The sequence below is a fragment of the Seriola aureovittata genome, chromosome 3 (assembly GCF_021018895.1).
Source record: "Seriola aureovittata isolate HTS-2021-v1 ecotype China chromosome 3, ASM2101889v1, whole genome shotgun sequence".
NCBI classification, from domain to species: Eukaryota; Metazoa; Chordata; class Actinopteri; order Carangiformes; family Carangidae; genus Seriola; species Seriola aureovittata.
The window spans coordinates 25530349-25548621 of NC_079366.1; the positions used below are offsets into that span (position 1 = coordinate 25530349).

Genomic DNA, 18273 nt, shown 5'->3' on the forward strand with positions numbered 1-18273 from the left:
ATTCAGCGAACTGACTCAGTCATATATATCAGCAAGTGAGGTTGTGGCAATTTGGCAAATTAAATTGAGCAAAGGTGTGTCTACTACGTTTAAATTTAATTCTTTATTTTTTTAAATAAAGGGTGTGTTATTTCTTCTGTCCATAAAATTGGTGGTCGTGCAAGAGAATGATTAAAAAAAGGGTTAGGGTTAGTGAAAATGGAGGCAGTGGAGGCTGAGATGTCCTGACTGTTAGAAGGCATCAAGCTCCAAAATCACACTGGGTCCTACATTACCCATAATGCTTCATACACCATACTCCCTGCCTAGTAAACTCACACTTTCTGTATACACAGACTGAAAGCCCTTTAAATCACCCCGGGAGAAAAAGGCCTGTGTCACTATTTACTTCAACACCAGGTGTCAGTCTAACACCCATCTCCATTTCCCCTGCAGATACTGTATCTCCTCACATAAGACCTGGACAGACAGACAGATAAGAAGACACGCCACTGTGCATGCATGCCTATCTCTGACTTGACATGTTGACAGCTGCCTAACAGTCTTACAGTTTCATACCCCCCCCCACTTCATGCTTTTCAGGACTCTATCTCTCTCCCATGGCATGCCTCAACCTGCGCTCTCCGCCTCCTGAGAGCTCATGCTAATTCCTCTGCTGTGATTTGCTGCCTTCTGAGAGGGTACTGCAAGCCCACTGCACACATCTGATTGGCTTTTTGAGTGACCCAGCAGGTTTGAGGGGGAGCGGGCTTCCACTATCGCCACAAAGACAAGTCAGAGATGGGCTTAATGACAGAGGCTACATCCTAGATGAGAGCAGCTGCAAAGGAAGAGAGCAAATTGAGGGAAAGTAGGAAAAGTAAGAAGCACTATGAGATAGAAATATTACAAGGAGAAAGAGAGAAGTAAAATCCCAGAGTGCCTCGGTGGACCCTATACACAGGTAGGTGTTACATACTGTTGCTGCTGCAGTGCAAACACCACAATGTCTCTCTGCTTGTGTGCTTTCTAAAAGTAAGCTGGAGTCAGACTCTTTAAAACTCTCTAATTTGGACATTTCTCAGAAACTTGTGCACAAAAAAAAAAACATGTACAAGCATGTGTGTGTGTGTGTGTGTGTGAGTTTGCATGTGTGCTGGTATGTAATCAGTACCTCTTCTGTTCAGACATGAATAATCGCTCTATCGCCTGGTGGCTAAGACAGATCGGCCTGCCCCAGTACACCAAGACACTAGAAAGCGAATATTATGGTCTTGAGGTATGTGAATGTTGAAAACGCCATCTTGTGCTTGTGTGTGCTTGTCAATATCTCTTCCGTCTTCTTTTGTGCACTTCAATCTTCATAATCCTCAGTTTCTTTTTATTATCTTTAATCACCTTGTTTCGCTGCAGGGCCTGCTGAATGTAACTGATGGAGAACTGAAGGATGCAGGGATAGAGGATGGAGCGCACCGAGAGACCATCCTGAATCAGCTTTCACAACACAGAGAGAGACTGGACCCACACTATGGTGACGCGCACCGGCCACACGCAAGCACACATGCACACTAGGGCTGGGAGACGGTGTTAATATTCATCATTTGTTGAACAGTTTATATCAATATCATTTCGTATCACATGCCAGGTTGGATTACCAACCAGGCAAAGCAGACAACCAGGCCCCAGAACTCTGGCAGCCATGACAGCTTCAGGCTCACTGTTTGTTTGTGCTCTAAAGCAAGTTTCAGCTGAAAAGGCGCCTTAAGGCGAGTCTTGTTCTGTTACTTGATCTTAAGGGACCTGTCTTGAGTATGGTCCCTGGTTTTAAAACCTTCAGTGTTTTAGTTTTGTGTTTAAATATTGCATAATGCTAATTAATGCTTATTCAAATTACCACCACAGCAAATTGTTGGGGGTGGGCATTGTTTAACGCTGCATAAAAACTGGGAGAAACAGGGACCCAGCTGATCATTTTTACACCTAGCAAGTTAATCCAGTCATAAATATCGTAGTGTGTTCGTGAGTTCTTTGCACAAATAGTTTTGAATTATGCTTTGCATATATTTGCAATATGATACTATATATTGCTTATTGTTTAAAATGATTTTTGGTAGAATTTCCAAAACAATATTTATTTTAATAGCTGTTGTTTACAGATATAAGCACATTTCTCAACAACATCTTATTTTCCATTTAAGAGAAGAAGCCAAATTACCAAATTATTTTTTTTATTTAAATAAGAAACTAAATATAAACGAGTTTATGAATCTGACATGTAATGCCAGCTTTCGGTACTGGACACTTTTCCTTCTGCGTGACACAGACACGTTTTGGTTGGCACCAAAAAAAGCATTGAGGTTTGATCTAGCTTGTTTTTTTGTTGTCTGTTGTCTTTTGTTTTTCAGTCTGTGTTGTCTTAAAGGCTCTCCATTGATCACAGGCATATGTAATTTGCTATAAACAATAGTGCACTGCCTGTTTCTAGGAGCCAAGGTTGTTCAGACCAGGTGCATGTGTTAGCAGAGAGAGGATAGCCAGAGCCTCTGGTGATGGAGGTCATAGCCACAACAAACAGCCTGTGTCCCTGTGTCTCATGGTCAGTTAGCCTCTCTTAGTGGGACAGAGGTGATTGGGATACAACATGTGTCAGGGGGGGAGGTGAGGTAGTGTTTAGGATTAGGTATCCAATACAATCTTCACACATGCCTGGATGTGATGTAGTCCAAGAAGAATGACCTTATTTGGACATGTGGTAGGTATGATGTAGTTATGGGGTTAAATGTGGTCGGCAGGAAGGATTCCTTCAGCATGGGGTGGCGTTACACAGTGTTTGTGCTTTCATTGCTCATCACTTTTCTCCGTGATGCATAAAGCTGCAATAAAATGCTTCCGACATGAGTCTCCATCACTATACCCAGCCATATTTATAATGGAAATATATCATTCTTAATACTGTGACATGGATTTTAATCTTGCCGCCCGGTCCTAGTGTGCACACTGACTACATGTGCACATTCCCCCACACATAGATACATACATACATACTGTACATACACATCGAAGACTGTCTGTTTCATTTGCTCATTTTATGCACAGCAGATTCAGTTTACGTGCTCATTTTGGATACAAGTTTATTGAGGTTTTTCATGTAAATATGTTTCTGTGTGAGGTGTTTATGATAGAAGCCTACAGATAAACTAAAATCATCCATTTCAATTTGCAGAGCACTCTTTTTTTATGCCTCATTCACGTTTAGAGTGACAGGCCGGTTTATCCACTGAAACCATTATTTATCCGGGTCGTTTACTGACTTGTTTTTGCTTAGTATAATCAAATAATAATAATGTCCACTATTAAAGGAATAGTTCAACATTTTGGGCAACTCTGACAGGAAATATGTCAAAACAGCTAACCTGGCGGACATTAGAGTGGCTCTTCTTTCCTTTAACTCTCAAGCATGTACACATTCTTTCCAAAATGTTGAACTATTTCTTTACAATATGCCTTTGTACCCTCAGCTGTGCAGGTGCTGGAGCGCAGGGTGAGCCGAAAGTACTCCCTGGGATCGTCTATTGACCTGGTGAGACAACTCACTTAAGGTCACACAACACAGACACCTCCTCAGAACACATTTACCACCTCCCTTTAAGACAATGCAAACAGTAGCTTCAGGAGCCACAATATTTGGGTATCTACCATGTCCTGCAGGTGAAGCCTCGGAAGGATCTGTTTCGTCAGAGTTTTCTGCCCCGCCTGCACCGCGCAGACAAAAAGCACCGCCTGTCTGCCTCCTGTTCACAGTTACGCCCCCTGAATGAGGACAACGCTCACATCAGTGCAACAGACCGCTGTCAGGACAGCAAACGCAAGTAAGTCAACCCCCCCCCCCCCCCCCCCCCCCCATGGGTGTCATGTGTGTGAGTCTGTGAAAGAGTGTGATGGTGGTCGTGTGTGTGTGCGCGTGTGTTTGTGAAAGAGATCCAATTTCTCCAGGTAGTCTACTCATATTTGGCTAATCATTAACTAATGCCTTACAAAGTTTATGTCAGACTCTGTAAGTTGAAGTAGGTGTCAGTCGACACTGAATAGGCTGAGAAGACTAAATTAATGAAAAGCCTCTATAAAAACGACAGATCACAACATTACATTGTACTTTCCTCAGTGAGGAAAACAGCAGCTTGCTGATGACTAACACAATAAACAACACACCTTGGGACTTTGATATTTTGGCCAATCTCCCCTTCAGTGAGAAGCCAAGGACTAAGTGACAAAGGCCAGTGTGTGTGTGTGTGTGTGTGTGTGTGTGTGTGTGTGTGTGTGTGTCTGGTAGTTGAATGCAAGCTCATTTTCAGTATTAAAGGGCCAGATTACTTATATTTACAAAAAGAAAAGTTTCCACTCTATGACTGGAGCTATTAAGCCATGTAAATAGTTTTGGTTTTGGTTAGTTGGTTTGTTTAGTTTTGATCAGAGATATTCAAATCTAATATTATTGCTGTCACCTCACTACAACAGGAGCGAAGGGAAATCTGTCTGAGGTGGTAAAAGCAGTCCTCTGAAAGATCCACAGACCTCACTGTGAACAGTTTTCACATTTTCTCACTAGATACTCGACGTACATAGTGTTTGGTCTTGAAATAACTGTCTCTAAAGATTTCTGCTGCTATCCCCAACACAGTCTGTCATTCTTAAAGCAGTGAAAAATGACATTTTAGAAATTTGCAGTTACAGTACACTAATCCACCGAACAAGATGTGAAGGTTTTTTTTTATATTTTTTTTTATTGGAACTACGCTTCCTACAGAAAAGTAATCTCCATGAAATTTGTTGACCACATACTGTATGTGATGATGGACTGCTGGGCTCAGACACATAAAAGACCCTTCCTCCATATGCAGCAGCAGACCCTGCAGACTGTGAAGTACAGCTGTTGGGTGAAAATCTGCACATATTTTGTTAACAGTGGAGGCTCTAAAAACTCCTTTAGAAAACTCCCTGCCACAGCATATCAATACTGACAGTCCCCCCCCACATAAAGTACACAACTAACTATTATTTTCATCATCTATTAAACTGCTGATTATTTGAATTACTTGTTTGGACTTTAAAATGTGAAAATACTGACAAATATCCAGCACAATCTTGTAAAGGCCAAGCTGAAGTCATCAAATGTCCGGTTTTGTCCCAAATTAATTAATTGTGACATAAAATAATAAAGAAAAGCAGCAAATCCTCACAATGTAAATGCAGGGAAATATGACATAAACAATTAACTGATTGTCAAAAGAGTTGCTATGTGGAGCAGGTTTTATATATTTAAAGCAGAACAACTCAGCTGACAAATGTATTTAAATTTTTACAGTAGCCTGAGTAAGCGCCTGCAGCTGTACAACGAGGTTGAGACAAGGAGCAAAAACATGACCAGGACTTGCCTACTTTTGGTTGAGCCCTCAGACTTTCTTACAAGAAATGTTAGTCACTTTATACAGTGCCCCCCCCCCCCCCCCCCCCCCCCCCCGCCGCCCCACACTCGTGCCAGATGTTGCTGTTGAAATTTTTATGTTGCTTTTTACTGAACTTAAAACCAAAATTATCTATCGAGTATGAAAATACTTTAATTGTCTTGTGATTTGGGTGAACAAACCCTTTAATCCAGGTACAAAAATGGCTTCTTCTTAGATATTATTGAGTCCCATCCATGGAGAGAAAGAGTATCCTCTTTAAATGTAACAGCTGACAGGCACTGTAAGTGTTTAAATGGAGGCTGTCAAGTTCAGGCACATCTCTGCTCACTGCTTGTCATGTGGTGAATGCTAAAAGCCCCTGAGGTTGTGAACTTAAACTGTTCTCAATGAAGTAGATAGTTCTCTGCTCTGATTGGCTCAGACACATCTGAAACCAGGTAAAATAACTGATACAAACACCTGGCTGCACAACAAAGCAGCCAGGTGCACTAGTGCACATGCGGAGAAAACATTTATAAACTGGAATCAACAGACAAGTGTTGATTATTCAAAGCTTCATTACTGAGGATTTGTGTTTGTCATGAACATCTGTACAACATCTTTTCTAGAAGGAAACATTACTCACTAACCCAAACCAACCAGTACTCTGGAGCAGAGACAGCCTTATTTGTTCAATGGATTACTCAACTAAAAGAAAAGTAATTGGCAACACTTTTAGGTAATTCATTAATTAAGTCATTTTTAAACAGAAAATGTCAAAGATTCCCTTGAAATAGCTTCTCAGATGTGAATATTTGCTAGTTTTCTTGGGCAGTAAACTCAACATGCTTGGGGTTTTGATTTGACTGTTTGACTATAACTTGATGATAAAAATCGATCGATTATTACAGAAATGATTGTCAAATGTATTGATAATGACGACAACTGTTGGCTGCAACCTCACAGCACTACTAATCAACACTCTTTACAACAAATGAGCTCAATAAAAAAAAGTTTTAAAACTGGATTTTGACAGTGTCTCTCAACACGGCCACAACATGGATGTTGATGTTGTATTTCAGTGGTGGAAACTTATAATGAATTTTCGATTAATCAAATTAGAGCCAAATGACACGGGGTAAACCTGGGGGGGTTTTGAGGTCACACGGTAATCCATCTTAGTTTTTTTTTTTTTTATCTGAGATGAGTTGAGAGGAAAGCAAATCCATACCACATGTTTTACCGTCACATACCTCTGTACAGCTGCCAACCGTATAATCCTGACTTTAGCCAGGTGATGTGTCAGCTCAGCTTGTGCAGGTATCCGAGGAATGCCAGGCAGATAGCGGTGTTTCAGCACCGGGGCCCGGGGCGGGGAGGGGGGGACAAGGAGAAGGAAGAGGCGGAGGAGAGCACGGGCGAACTTGCGGGAACTCGTCCGAAACTGCTCGTGCAGGGAGGAGGAGGAGGAGGGCGGGGGGAGAGGGACGAGAGAGGTGCTGGGAAGGACCGGACCGGCGCGGAGAAGGACTGAAGGCTTGTCCTAGCTGTTGTTGTTTAGGGGTGTTTTAGTTTGGACCACAAACTGTAAAACATGTCCGGGACGAGCTGGCTGTGAAGCGGGCTGACAGGTAGGACCGTTGGCCGCCGCTGGTGGAATGTTTTCGAACAACAGAAAAACCTCGTTGATTAACGCGAGAGGTTCGTTGTTAACGGCTGATTTACCTTTTGCTTTGGTATTTGGTAACATTTATTCACCTCTGGACATGTACCGCTGTTAAAAGTCTTTATTTTAGCCCCCCACAAAATAGTCAGTGTAACTTTGGTTACTTCTTACTAACTAACTACCTGTAGCATAATTTGTGGAGTTAAGACTCTTTCAAAACTAACGCGGCGAAATAAAAAACATTTAACTACTTTACAGTGACATTAGCATTAGCTTTAATGTCTGTGTCGATAAGATTACTCGGAGGAAAACCAGCAGACTGGTGAGTCGGAATAAAAATAGTTTGAAACGTATTTATGTGAGGTTTAAGGTTACATTTCACAAGAGTGTCTCTCCAGAACATTGCACAGGTGTTTCTGCGGTGCTGCCTGGGCCAACGCCCCTCAAACAGGATGTTGCTCCCTCTTATTTCATAACGGATCTTAAAACTATGATTTATGGGGAACACTGTTTGTTCATGTGTGTGTCTCTGTCACCTGGGTTTTCTTTTTTCCTTTTTCTTTTTTTTTTTTTTTTTACAGCTGTAGTAGCTGCCATTTTACACCTGGCTAAACCCAGTGCACTCTGACTTCAACAGATCTTCCATAAATGCTACCTTTATGATAGATAGCATTTATGACAATGCTCAGTTTTTGTTGAAACTATTTAAATAGGTTTTGATTCAACTTTATTGTCATTTTGGAGGCTCTGGTTTGTGAATGTTTTTAATAGTTTATCCACCCATTTACACTCAGTTGGCAGTTTATTGCTGTAGGTACACCCAGCTAAAACTAATGGAGTTCAATACAACAGTCCTTCATGAAAGTTATAATGTTCAGTGATAAGGATGTAGTTTGTGCTGCTGTTGAACTTTCTTGCATTATACAGAGAGGTGTTTCTGTTATTTATCCTGCTCTTAATGATATTAATGGGGCGGACAATGTATTAGAAACACCTGTCCGTATAACATAGTGCAGTTCAAGAGCACTTTAGAGACGCCTGTCAATATAATGCAATACACTTATTAATAATAATACATTTAATAGGGTGCTTTTCTAGATACTCAATGACGCTTTACATGTCGAGTTATGTCAGTAAACAAGCCAACAAAACTATATACAATACAATAAAAGCACAGAATAGTTGTGTAGTGTAAACTTGAAACAATTTGTAGATTAATTGATAAATTATCAGTTGACCAGTAGAAAATTAATTTGCAACTATTTTGATAACTGATTAATAAGCCATTTTTACATGAAAAATATGCCAAACATTACCAAGAACCGGCTTCTCAATCATTATCTGCAGAATCTGCAGTTTTCTTCTTCTTATGTGATCGCAAACTGAATATCTTTGGGCTTTGAACGATCAGACAAAACAAGCAAGTGGGCTTTAGGAAATTGTGGTGGCCATTTTTTTTTTTTAATTTTCTTGCTTTTTTTATTGATTAATTGATTAATAATGAAAATAAATAGCAGGTTAGTCGATAATGCTAGTTGCAGCCCTAGTGTAGAGTAGGACGTAGGATGAGACATTAAAGGCTGTTTTAAAGTAACTTTTTAAGAATCTTCGTTGTGAAATCCAATAAACTAGGGCCTTGGTCAGTGAGCACGGCTGTAGCTGCTGATACTGAACCACTGAGCTCACTGAGGTCACGTTCTTGTTATTGTTCCTGGGAGTTTTGAGGTTTTAACAACCTTGAGCCACTTAACATCCCACAGTTAAAAACTTGCATGTGATGGGCTTCTTCTTTATCTTTTTTTTAGAGTGATTACACTATTTTTAGACTTTGTGTGATGAAAGAGTCAGCGTTTCTCCACTGGAAATGTATTCCTGGCAGCACGGAGAGGGCTTTAAAACAGGATTTAGATATTTCTGTAAGGAAATGAAATGGAAAAGCTTTATTTTTATTGGTTTGTGATTTTCATAATAATTTCCTAGGAAGACTTCTGGAAAGAATTATGATATTTAGTACTAATTATAGGGAAAATGGAGACAAAATTCAGGGACAAGGATTTTGGTTGTACCTTGTTTATAGGCCATTGCAGTTTTCTTTGAAAGAGCTGTTCTAAATCCTGCAGAAAATATAACTTTCCAGCGAACTCCATAAATATGAAAAATGCAAGTAATTTAATAATAAACACTTTGTTTGTGTGTGTCTGTGGGATGGTGACAGGTAGGAGTTCGACTCATGACCTCAGTCTTTCTGAAGTCCAGTTGCAACCCTGTCAGTGGGACAAGAGACCAGGGAGAGCCTGGTTGTGGAGGGATCTGGAAGTGAAGAGAAGGAGTTTATTGTAACAGTACCACAAACTGCAGACTCTAAAATAACCATAAATCTGCAAACCAAACCTGAACATTATAACCTTAATGAGAAGACAGTTTATTGAAGGACTGTTCTGCTGGACTGAATTAGTCAAATTAGTTCCTAATAAATTAACAATGCGTGTATTTGTTTTGTTTCAGTCGATGTTAATAGTTATATTCAGGGTCAAAGCAGGGTAAACAAGCAGCCCTCACACCACTGTTGGAGCACAGTGGGGGTTATTGAGTTATTGAGTTCAGCCCTGTTGTGGGCTCTCTGAGCTGCTCATCTGTTAGCTTTGTGTTTACAGAGGCAGGAAGGTGGAAGCTTAGGGAGGAAGGAAGGAGGGGAAAAAAAGGCAGGCTATTAAAAGTCCCACAGTTTGTCTGGCGTTAATGACAGACCCAGACCTTGGCAGTGGCCTTCCATCCTTGTACTGTTCATGTTCAGAGGAAAAACATGGCACCATCCTCTGTGGCTCCCTGGGGTTTCATTTAGTGGCTCCAAATCACCTCTTCTCTCTCTTGTTTTTCAGCAGGAGGAGCGTCAGTGCATACTTCAGCCAGCTGAAGGTATGAGGTTAAATAAACAGCCTGACTCTCACCTGCTCTTTGTAGCCACCTTTTTTTCTGCATATTTTCCTTTATACCCCAACTCGTACAGAATATGAGCAGAGAAAACACGCAGAGTAACTGTGGTCTCTGCTTGGCTGCTGCTGTGTGCGTTGTAGGTGTTTGGTGGTCGGAGAGAGATGGACTCATTGAAGAAGGAGCTGGAGGAGGAGCTGAAGCTCAGCACTGAAGACCCAAGGAGCCATGCATGGTACCATGGACCACTGACTCGAGAGGTGCTCAATGGGCCATACTATTCTCATTGTATTTGCACTCAATACCACTCTAACATTTCTACAATTAAATATAAAGCTGGAGACAGTGGCCAGTTAATTTAGCTTAGATTAAAGACGGGTGGATTTATTGCATTAGACTGCACTTGTTTTAGCAATTTATATCTAATAAACTGGCAAATGAGTATATTTACCATACAGACATGTAACATCTAACTCTCAGCAAGAAAACAAATAAATGTTGTTCCAAAACTATCAAACTATTGATTTCACCCTATGGCCAACTAACACTGGACTGAAGTTATATACAGTATGACATCAGCACACGTGAAGCTCCAAGCCCGGCTGACCACATTAACCTGCTGAGTTTTTTTCCAGGCTGCAGAGTCTCTTTTTGAGAGGGATGGAGACTTCCTGGTCCGAGACTCAAGCTCAGCCCCTGGTGACTACGTTTTGAGCTGCTTTTGGAAGAATGGGCCCATGCACTTTAAAATCATACGAGTGGTCCTTCGTCCCAAAAAGGTTTGTCTATGTTACATGTGTGTGTGGGGATAATTGATTTAATCATTAAAATCCTTTATTAATCAACAATGCCAAAAATGAAATGGTTCCAGCTTCTTAAACGTGAGGGTTTCCTGCTTTCCTTTGTGCTCATTCATTACTGCTAATTAAATCTCTGTGGGTTTTTGAGTGCTAGTCAGGCAAATCAAGCAAGTTGAAGACTTCACCTTGGGCTCTGTGATGTGGCAATTGGCATTTTGTAGACTAAAGGCAATTTAAGTTCATTTAAGGTTACATTTATTTTGTAATGCAAAACCTTTTCTTGTTGGACATATTTAACATGTGATTTATATTTCTGATACCGTGTCCACCTCATGTAAGTAAATACCATCAGACAAAACATCTTTCAAAATAATGCAGCCCAGTACAACAATTACGATCAGCTGTATCTCTGAGAAGTGTCAGGATAAACTGAACAATTATGCTGTAAATTATGAATGGAAAATTAAGAAAAAATGTATCAAAACTCTTGAAATCACACCTGGAGTATGATCCACTTCTCCGACATTGATCCATATGCCTCAGTCACAACAGACACACTGCACTTTACATTATTTATATGTAGCTCTGAAACACTGGCAGAAATATTAAGTGATTAATTGACAAAGTGATGATTGATTGAAACATACATAGGATGCATACCAATAGCAGAGAAGAGGATTATGCTACAAGAGTTTTGCTGTGACTCTTGGTCACGTTTGTAACTTCTATGAATCCTGACCTCTGCTAAGCTGCACGCTAGGAAATACTTGAGGGTGAACATCTGTTACTGAAAAGATTTTTGTCACTGTTCATTTAAAGGCTCTGCTTGATGTAATAAGTGTGTGCCTCCATCCGTATGACAGGGCTACTCTCGGGAGCTGTTCCAGTTTGAGGAGGATCGCTTTGACAATGTTCCCGCTCTGATCCGGTTCTATGTGGGCGACCGTCGGCCCATCTCCCAGGCCTCAGGTGCTGTGATCTTTCACCCAATCACACGGACCCTTCCTCTGCGTGTCATCGTGGAGCAGAATGTGCAGCCCAAAAGCAGCGGCGGTGGCGGCGACAGCAGCGGAGGTGCAGGGGGAGAAAAGCACACTGATCCTGACAAAAGACGCAGCTTCAGCTCTGCATACACCGACACACTGCAGGCCATCAATCCACTGCTGAGGTGGGAGGAAGTCAGTTGAAATGTTTAGTGCACATATACATGTATAGTGCTGAAACATGATGCACGTAGTCAAACAAATACAAATAACCGTGCTCATGAAGTTTATTTTATATGTGGCAGGAGTGGAAGTCAGCCTGCTAACTTGGAGAATGTGGGACGCAGGCCTTCACTTCAGTCTGCACAGTCTGACAGCAACTTACGAACTGGTACAATATCATAAACATGCAACCTACATATACACGTGTCTGTCACTGCTAACCTTTAATGTCCAGATGCAGCTGGACACAATACAAATGTCCACCGGACGTGTAAACAATTGACTTTGTCTTTATGTAGATACTGTACACCTAAACTAGTCTGTGATGCAGGTGAAGGAATGAAAGGTTCTTTTTCTGCTAATATACACTATTCAGGAGATAGAGATACAAATTTAATATAAGAGTCAGTGCTGTAAATGAAACAAGTGAAGTACAGTAACAAAGGATCTGTTGCCACATTAATTATGAATGAGTTGCAAACTGGTTTATATGCTTGTTAAAACAACATAACTGGAAGAGTTGCTGCTAAAGAACAGACAGTTTGAAGATGGTGTGTGATTTGAAACACACGATGGAAGACTGGGGTCGGCCTCCTCTGCTACAGGGTCAGGATATAGTGTATCTCAAAAATGATTTGAGAAGGTATGAAAGCCATCGTTAGAAAAACACTGTGAAGCGAATGAGAAGACATAGTTGCTCTCAGAGGAGGTAGGTCTTCAAGCGATTTTAGAAGACAGAGGGATTCTGCCGACTGAGTTCGGTCATTTATTTTGATAGGAGCCTCACTGGTGGGCTCTATGTAGGCAGCAGAGCTGGACTGATCCATCACCTGATATAAGCTTAGTGCAGCTATAGCGTCCTGGTGTACAGGTTGGCTGACAAGTAACAAGAAATTGCAGCACAGGAATGCCAAAGTGGATATAAGGTCATTTAAAGACGGCGTCTAAATCTAAATCTAAATCTAAATCTGCAAGATCCATATCAAGATTGTTTATATCTTAAAAAAGAAGAAAACATAATAATAAGTCCAATATCATATCAGATCTTTTAAACACCTGACTGACCAGCGGTGACTGGGAGCTTTTCAACACTCTGTGGTTTATTTTTCACCTGGCTGCTGTTACTCTTCTTCCTCCAGCTGTTCCACAGACAACTCAGTCGGAGGACACCAGCCCCGCCCCCATCTCCCCAGTGTTTCGCACAGGCAGCGAACCCCTGCTGAGCCCACGACCACGACACACACGCCCCTCCCATCCAGGTAACACGCCTTCACAAGCGCACACACATCCTCTTTCCACCTAAGATACACAACTCATAACTCCCCCCCCCCCCGTTCCCGCAGGTGGTGGTGTAACTCTGCGAGGTTCAGATGGACAGCTGCACCCCAGAGCTCCTCCTAAGCCTCTCAGGGTCTCTACAGTTTTCCCCAACGCTATACTTCCTCCCCCCACAAACTCGGACAGAGACCCCTCCTCTTGCTACACTGAGCTGGTCATCCAAGTAAAAAAATTCTACGATTCAGTCACGGCTCAGTTGTTTGTTTTTTTTGTTTTTTTTTCCTAACGTGTATTTTTTTATTTGGGAAAATGATGAGAGGGGGGGTTTATATAAACTTGCTGTTGTGTCCAGGTGCCACAGTCCCAACGGAAAGGCCATGTCGACCGACTACGTGCAGAGGAGAAGTGGCAGAGTCGTGCCCGTCTCACAGAAACTTCCTTTGGCTTCCTGGAGGCCCAGAAGAGCGAGGCATCATCACAGCTGCTGCTTGAGGAAGAGCTGCAGAGGGAGGCAGCAGAGGAAGAGGACGACTGGCATTTTGAACGGCCACATGTTTGTATTCATGACATTTTTATTTACTGTTTGTAGTTTTCATATTTGCATCTGTTATAAGTAGATATAGAGTGAATGGCCACACCAATGATTTGTAAGTATTAGCTCCTAAACTTCAAACCATGTGAACTTTACGTTTTTGTTGTTCAGATCTGCATCCTGCAGAGTTTTAGATTTTCAAATTCTTTTCAGGCAGCCAACTTTTTCTCCTCATTTCATTTTAATATATATGAAAACCAGACTCTTAAAACTTGTAGGAGTTGTGCAATCCATCACAGCGCTGTCAAGTCATGCAAGTAAAGTTGGCGTTAAATTTGGGCAGAGCAGCATATTGTTGCAGGCTTCCTGCCAAGTAACCACATAGAGCTGAACTCGATTAATTACATAAGAGATTTTTTAACCGCAAATGTTAAATGTGGCTTTTGTTGGGGTTTTATATTCATCTTCTGCTTTCATAGCAAATTTGAATATTCTAGCAAATAGTTAGATGCTTTTTCAAGAAAACTATTGGAAGGTTAATGAAAATAATTGTAGCACACAATGATTTATGTTGCACTGACAAAAATAAATGCAGACTCAAGCGTCTGCTAGACTAGATTTCTAGATTTTCACAAACAGACAACAAAATATCAGTGATTTGTAGTACATGCTATAAAACGTGCAAAGCTACATGTATGATCCTTAAACACTGTAAGAGATAATGTACTGAAATGTAGTTATTATCCTAAAATATACCTCACTTTTAAAGGATTTGATTAAAAGAAGTTGATCATGTGTGTAGCTTTCAATCTGAGCTACCCTTCCATGTTCCTGAGGACAGATATAAATGGACCTTGACCCCTTGTCTGTGTTGTCTCTGTCCTGTGATGGCCAGTTGGGTGACTGTCTTTTGCCACCAGGTGTCACAGTGATGCTGTATGTGACAGGTTGTAACAGCTGTTCATTATTTAGAAAAAAGAGAATAAACTTATTGGCCTAAATATTTAATAGGGGTGTGAAATACGTTGAGGGGCAGTTGTGTGCTAATGTTGTTCTGTTCTACAGACAGAGTCGGTGTCGTGTTTCCAGTTGGATCGGTTTGAGTCGCTGCTTTTACCGGAGAACAATCGACCTCTGGAGCCCAGCGTCCTGCTGGCACTCAAAGAGATTTTCAACCGCTCCAATGCCAACTCCACCGCTTTGCACATGCTCAGTGTTGACTGCCAGGTACGCCACGGCTGTTTACATAACCAAGCAAATATTTAGTTTCAATATATGCTTTATTTTATTGTAGTGCTCCAGTCATCTAGGACCTGCTCTTAACCAACAGACTTCTTGAGCTCAAAGCTTAAAGAGTATTTTTAAGTTGTGAGGAATTTGATAAACAGCTTTTATTCCTCCATCTATGAGTAGCATAACAGTGAAGGACTTTTACTTTTAATTTTCTCTTAAATCTAAAATTTCACTTTTAGCAGTTTGATAAATATGGGTCCATTTATCATTGTTTTGGTACTGCAGGTAGCACGCATCGTTGGAGTGACGGATGAGCAGAAGAGGATTATGGGAGTTGGATCGGGGCTGGAGCTTGTCACTTTGCCACATGGACACCAGTTACGACAGGATTTGTTAGAAAGGTTCTGCTTCTCCGATTCCTTACGTCACTACAAAACAGTTTATATGAATGGGATTTTATTTCTGGTGCTGAAAGCGTAAGAAAATTAATTTGACAGCGACGCCTTTTTCCCTGTTACTGTGGATAATACACATAAAATGCTAAACAGTAGTTCTGTGGATTACAGAAAAGAATAGAACACAATTTTATTCTCCACTAGACTCGAAAATTGTCTTTGGCTCACCAACAACTAAAAGCAGCACGAAAACAGATTTGGGATAAGACCTCTTTTGTATTGGGGGGGGGGGGCTCCATGTGGGTGGCTCGGTGTCACTGGTGGAAAGTGGGGAAAGTGTTGTTTACCAGCTGCCTTAGTCAGTCTTCTCCCCACATACGCACCAATAATATTTTAGTCTTTCATTTCTTTAGGCATCATCTGATAGCACTGGGAGTGGCAGTGGACATCCTGGGCTGCACGGGGACTGTGAGCCAAAGGGCAACAGTTTTACATAAAGTAATCTCATTGGCTCAGGCCCTGAAAGAACACGCCCACAACCTCTACTCATTCTCAGCTGTGATGAAGGCTCTGGAGATGCCTCAGGTGCTGTGATTATGACAAAGATATGTTTGCTCTATGTCAAATTAAACAAACAGGAAACTGGTTGAAGTTTCCTTACACACACATTTGTTTCTGTGCACGTGTAGATACTGCGACTGCAGATGACGTGGCGAGCGCTGAGGAGGAACCACACAGAGAGCGCGGTTTTATTTGAGAAGAAACTCAAGCCCTTCGTGAATTCACTGAACGATGGAGACGGTAAGTTGCGGTGTTTTACCCCAACACATACAACACAACACAGGCCTACAACAACACTACTGTGACACACCAAAAAAGCAGCAGCAACAACAACAGCAGCAGCCAGGTCTATAAAAAAAAAAGGACTCAGTGATGCTATTGCACAATAATAGCTCACAATAATGCCATAACATTGCAATACACATGTCCATAAGCCCATAGCGCACGGCACACAAGAAAATATCCAAATACGCACATTGTTTTCAACAAAGACATATAAGTGTGACGTTTAAAGTAAATGACGACTGAATATTAAACTGCTCGGCGGCAGCTCATAATAAACCAAATAGTTTACCTTGAGCTGCAGGCCAGGTGCTCCAGTAGTTATAATAATCCAGATGTGGCCTCGCGCTCAGGTGTCGTGGAAGTTAAGTCTCTCATACGGGCCCAAAACGTCTGGCTGGAAAGTTGAAGTTGGGTGGCTGGAGAGGCTCCTCAAATGCCACCATGTCAGGCAGAGCAGAACTGGTCATGTTCACATTATAAGAACATTATGCTCGCTACTAGAGGTGCTACGGCCACGTTTTTGCTTACTTTTAATGGACTAATGAATTGTTTATCAGTATATGTAATAGATAATGTAGCTGCGAGCCACCAGCCTTAAGCAGAGATGAGGAGAGGGAGACAGAGGTCTGGTGCTACCTTGACAACCCAAGACAACTTACGCTGACTCAAGTCACGTCACATGAGGCAGGTTACTGACTTCACACAGCTGCCCCTAGAGCCACAAATCCCTTTATAGTAGCACTTCTTCCCAAGACCTGTACAAAGACTATGATGTGCAAAAGCAGCGCACTTCTTTCATTGAGTTAAGATATGTCCAGATTTTAAACAAGTCATTGTAGTTCACTGAGTCGTGTGTTCTGTGCGTTCGTATGTCTTTCTGTAGATTCTGTAGTTGAGGGTCCCATAGCCTTGCCACACCTTGTTCCTCTGCTGATGCTGATGGAGGGCGAGGACCCGGTCGAGAACAGCGACCGAGGCTGCCAGCTTCTCTACGATGTTCTCCAATCAGCTCGCAGCGCTGCTCTACACGCCCAGGATTATCAGGAGCATGCAAACACTCTGCTCACAGGTACACACACGCACGTACACATGGTCCTGTCTTTTCACAAACACTGATGATCGGCCACATGCAACAATATAAAACTCACTCACTATAACTCATATGTACAAAATCTCTTCATACAAGTGGTTCTTGCATGAGGCCTGTAAAATAAACACTTGCTCTGATCATATGATCTGATGATCTGTCACACTGCTCCACCAGGAGGCTGGGAGCCAGTCCCTGAGCTGCTGGAGGCTTTCCGGACAGAGTTCGCCCTGCGGCTGCTCTGGGGTCAGTCGGGTGCAGAGGCCGAGAGATCGGAGCGCTACGAGAAGTTTGACAAAATTCTTTGTGTTCTCTCCAATAAACTGGAACCTGTGGAGATCACACCACTACAACCCGACCCTTTAACCTGAGCCTCGGGGTCTGTTCCACCAAGGGAGAGGTGAAGTCAGCAGAGATGAAAGAAAGATGTTGTTAGCTGAGCTGTGGTGTGTCGAGGTAGCAGAGGCAAAGAGCTGACCCCTGACATCACACAGACATGGAGGGAGAAGTTGTATTTTCCTTTACTTGCCGAGATGTGACTGTTGAGCTTTAAATCAACTTGTAAAAAACTGAATTATATCTGTAACGTGTAGGTGGACCTTTATTGTGAAAAGGGCTGTGTTTGATTCATCTTCCTGTTACAGGAAATCTGAAATGTTTACCCAAACACTTGCATCTGTTTACTTTTACAAATAACTGGAGACTCCAGCATGAACATTATTACAAACATTATTAAAACTGAGTTAGTTCCCTTTGCACGTGAACTGCTGCTGTGAGGGACCACACTGGAAATATTTTATTTTTCACCTCTGTTTATAAAATAATAAATGAATGTGTTTACTGTTTTTGGTAGTTTTTGTTGTAATATTTCTCAAAA

The 18273-nt window shown here is 41.7% G+C and overlaps 1 protein-coding gene across 4 annotated transcripts; it reads left to right on the top strand.

The window, feature by feature from the left end:
• The first annotated feature begins 766 nt into the window (after positions 1-766).
• Positions 767-18241, top strand: sh2d3a (SH2 domain containing 3A). Of its 4 annotated transcripts, XM_056371534.1 has the most exons (19): positions 767-943; positions 1167-1258; positions 1393-1510; positions 3498-3559; positions 3688-3848; positions 9969-10005; positions 10164-10280; positions 10656-10799; positions 11684-11988; positions 12109-12194; positions 13165-13284; positions 13369-13526; positions 13656-13856; positions 14901-15062; positions 15354-15469; positions 15877-16048; positions 16153-16264; positions 17193-17378; positions 17574-18241. In XM_056371534.1, the coding sequence occupies exons 2-19, from the start codon at positions 1169-1171 to the stop codon at positions 17765-17767; spliced, it is 2541 nt and encodes an 846-aa protein (XP_056227509.1). In that variant the 5' UTR covers positions 767-943; positions 1167-1168; the 3' UTR covers positions 17768-18241. The 4 variants fall into 4 exon arrangements, with proteins under 4 accessions (XP_056227509.1, XP_056227510.1, XP_056227511.1 ...); XM_056371535.1 differs by lacking the exons at positions 767-943; positions 1167-1258; positions 1393-1510; positions 3498-3559; positions 3688-3848 and adding an exon at positions 6889-7054; XM_056371536.1 differs by lacking the exons at positions 767-943; positions 1167-1258; positions 1393-1510; positions 3498-3559; positions 3688-3848 and adding an exon at positions 6889-7054 and having other exon boundaries at positions 9972-10005.
• Positions 18242-18273: the final 32 nt, after the last annotated feature.

Excerpts from the sequence above, each read along its gene's own strand:
- sh2d3a (XM_056371534.1), top strand. The coding sequence starts at position 1,169 with ATGAATAATCGCTCTATCGCCTGGTGGCTAAGACAGATCGGCCTGCCC. Across the intron at positions 3,560-3,687 it reads TGGGATCGTCTATTGACCTG|GTGAAGCCTCGGAAGGATCT; the intron begins GTGAGACAACTC and ends CATGTCCTGCAG. Across the intron at positions 10,281-10,655 it reads ATGGACCACTGACTCGAGAG|GCTGCAGAGTCTCTTTTTGA; the intron begins GTGCTCAATGGG and ends GTTTTTTTCCAG.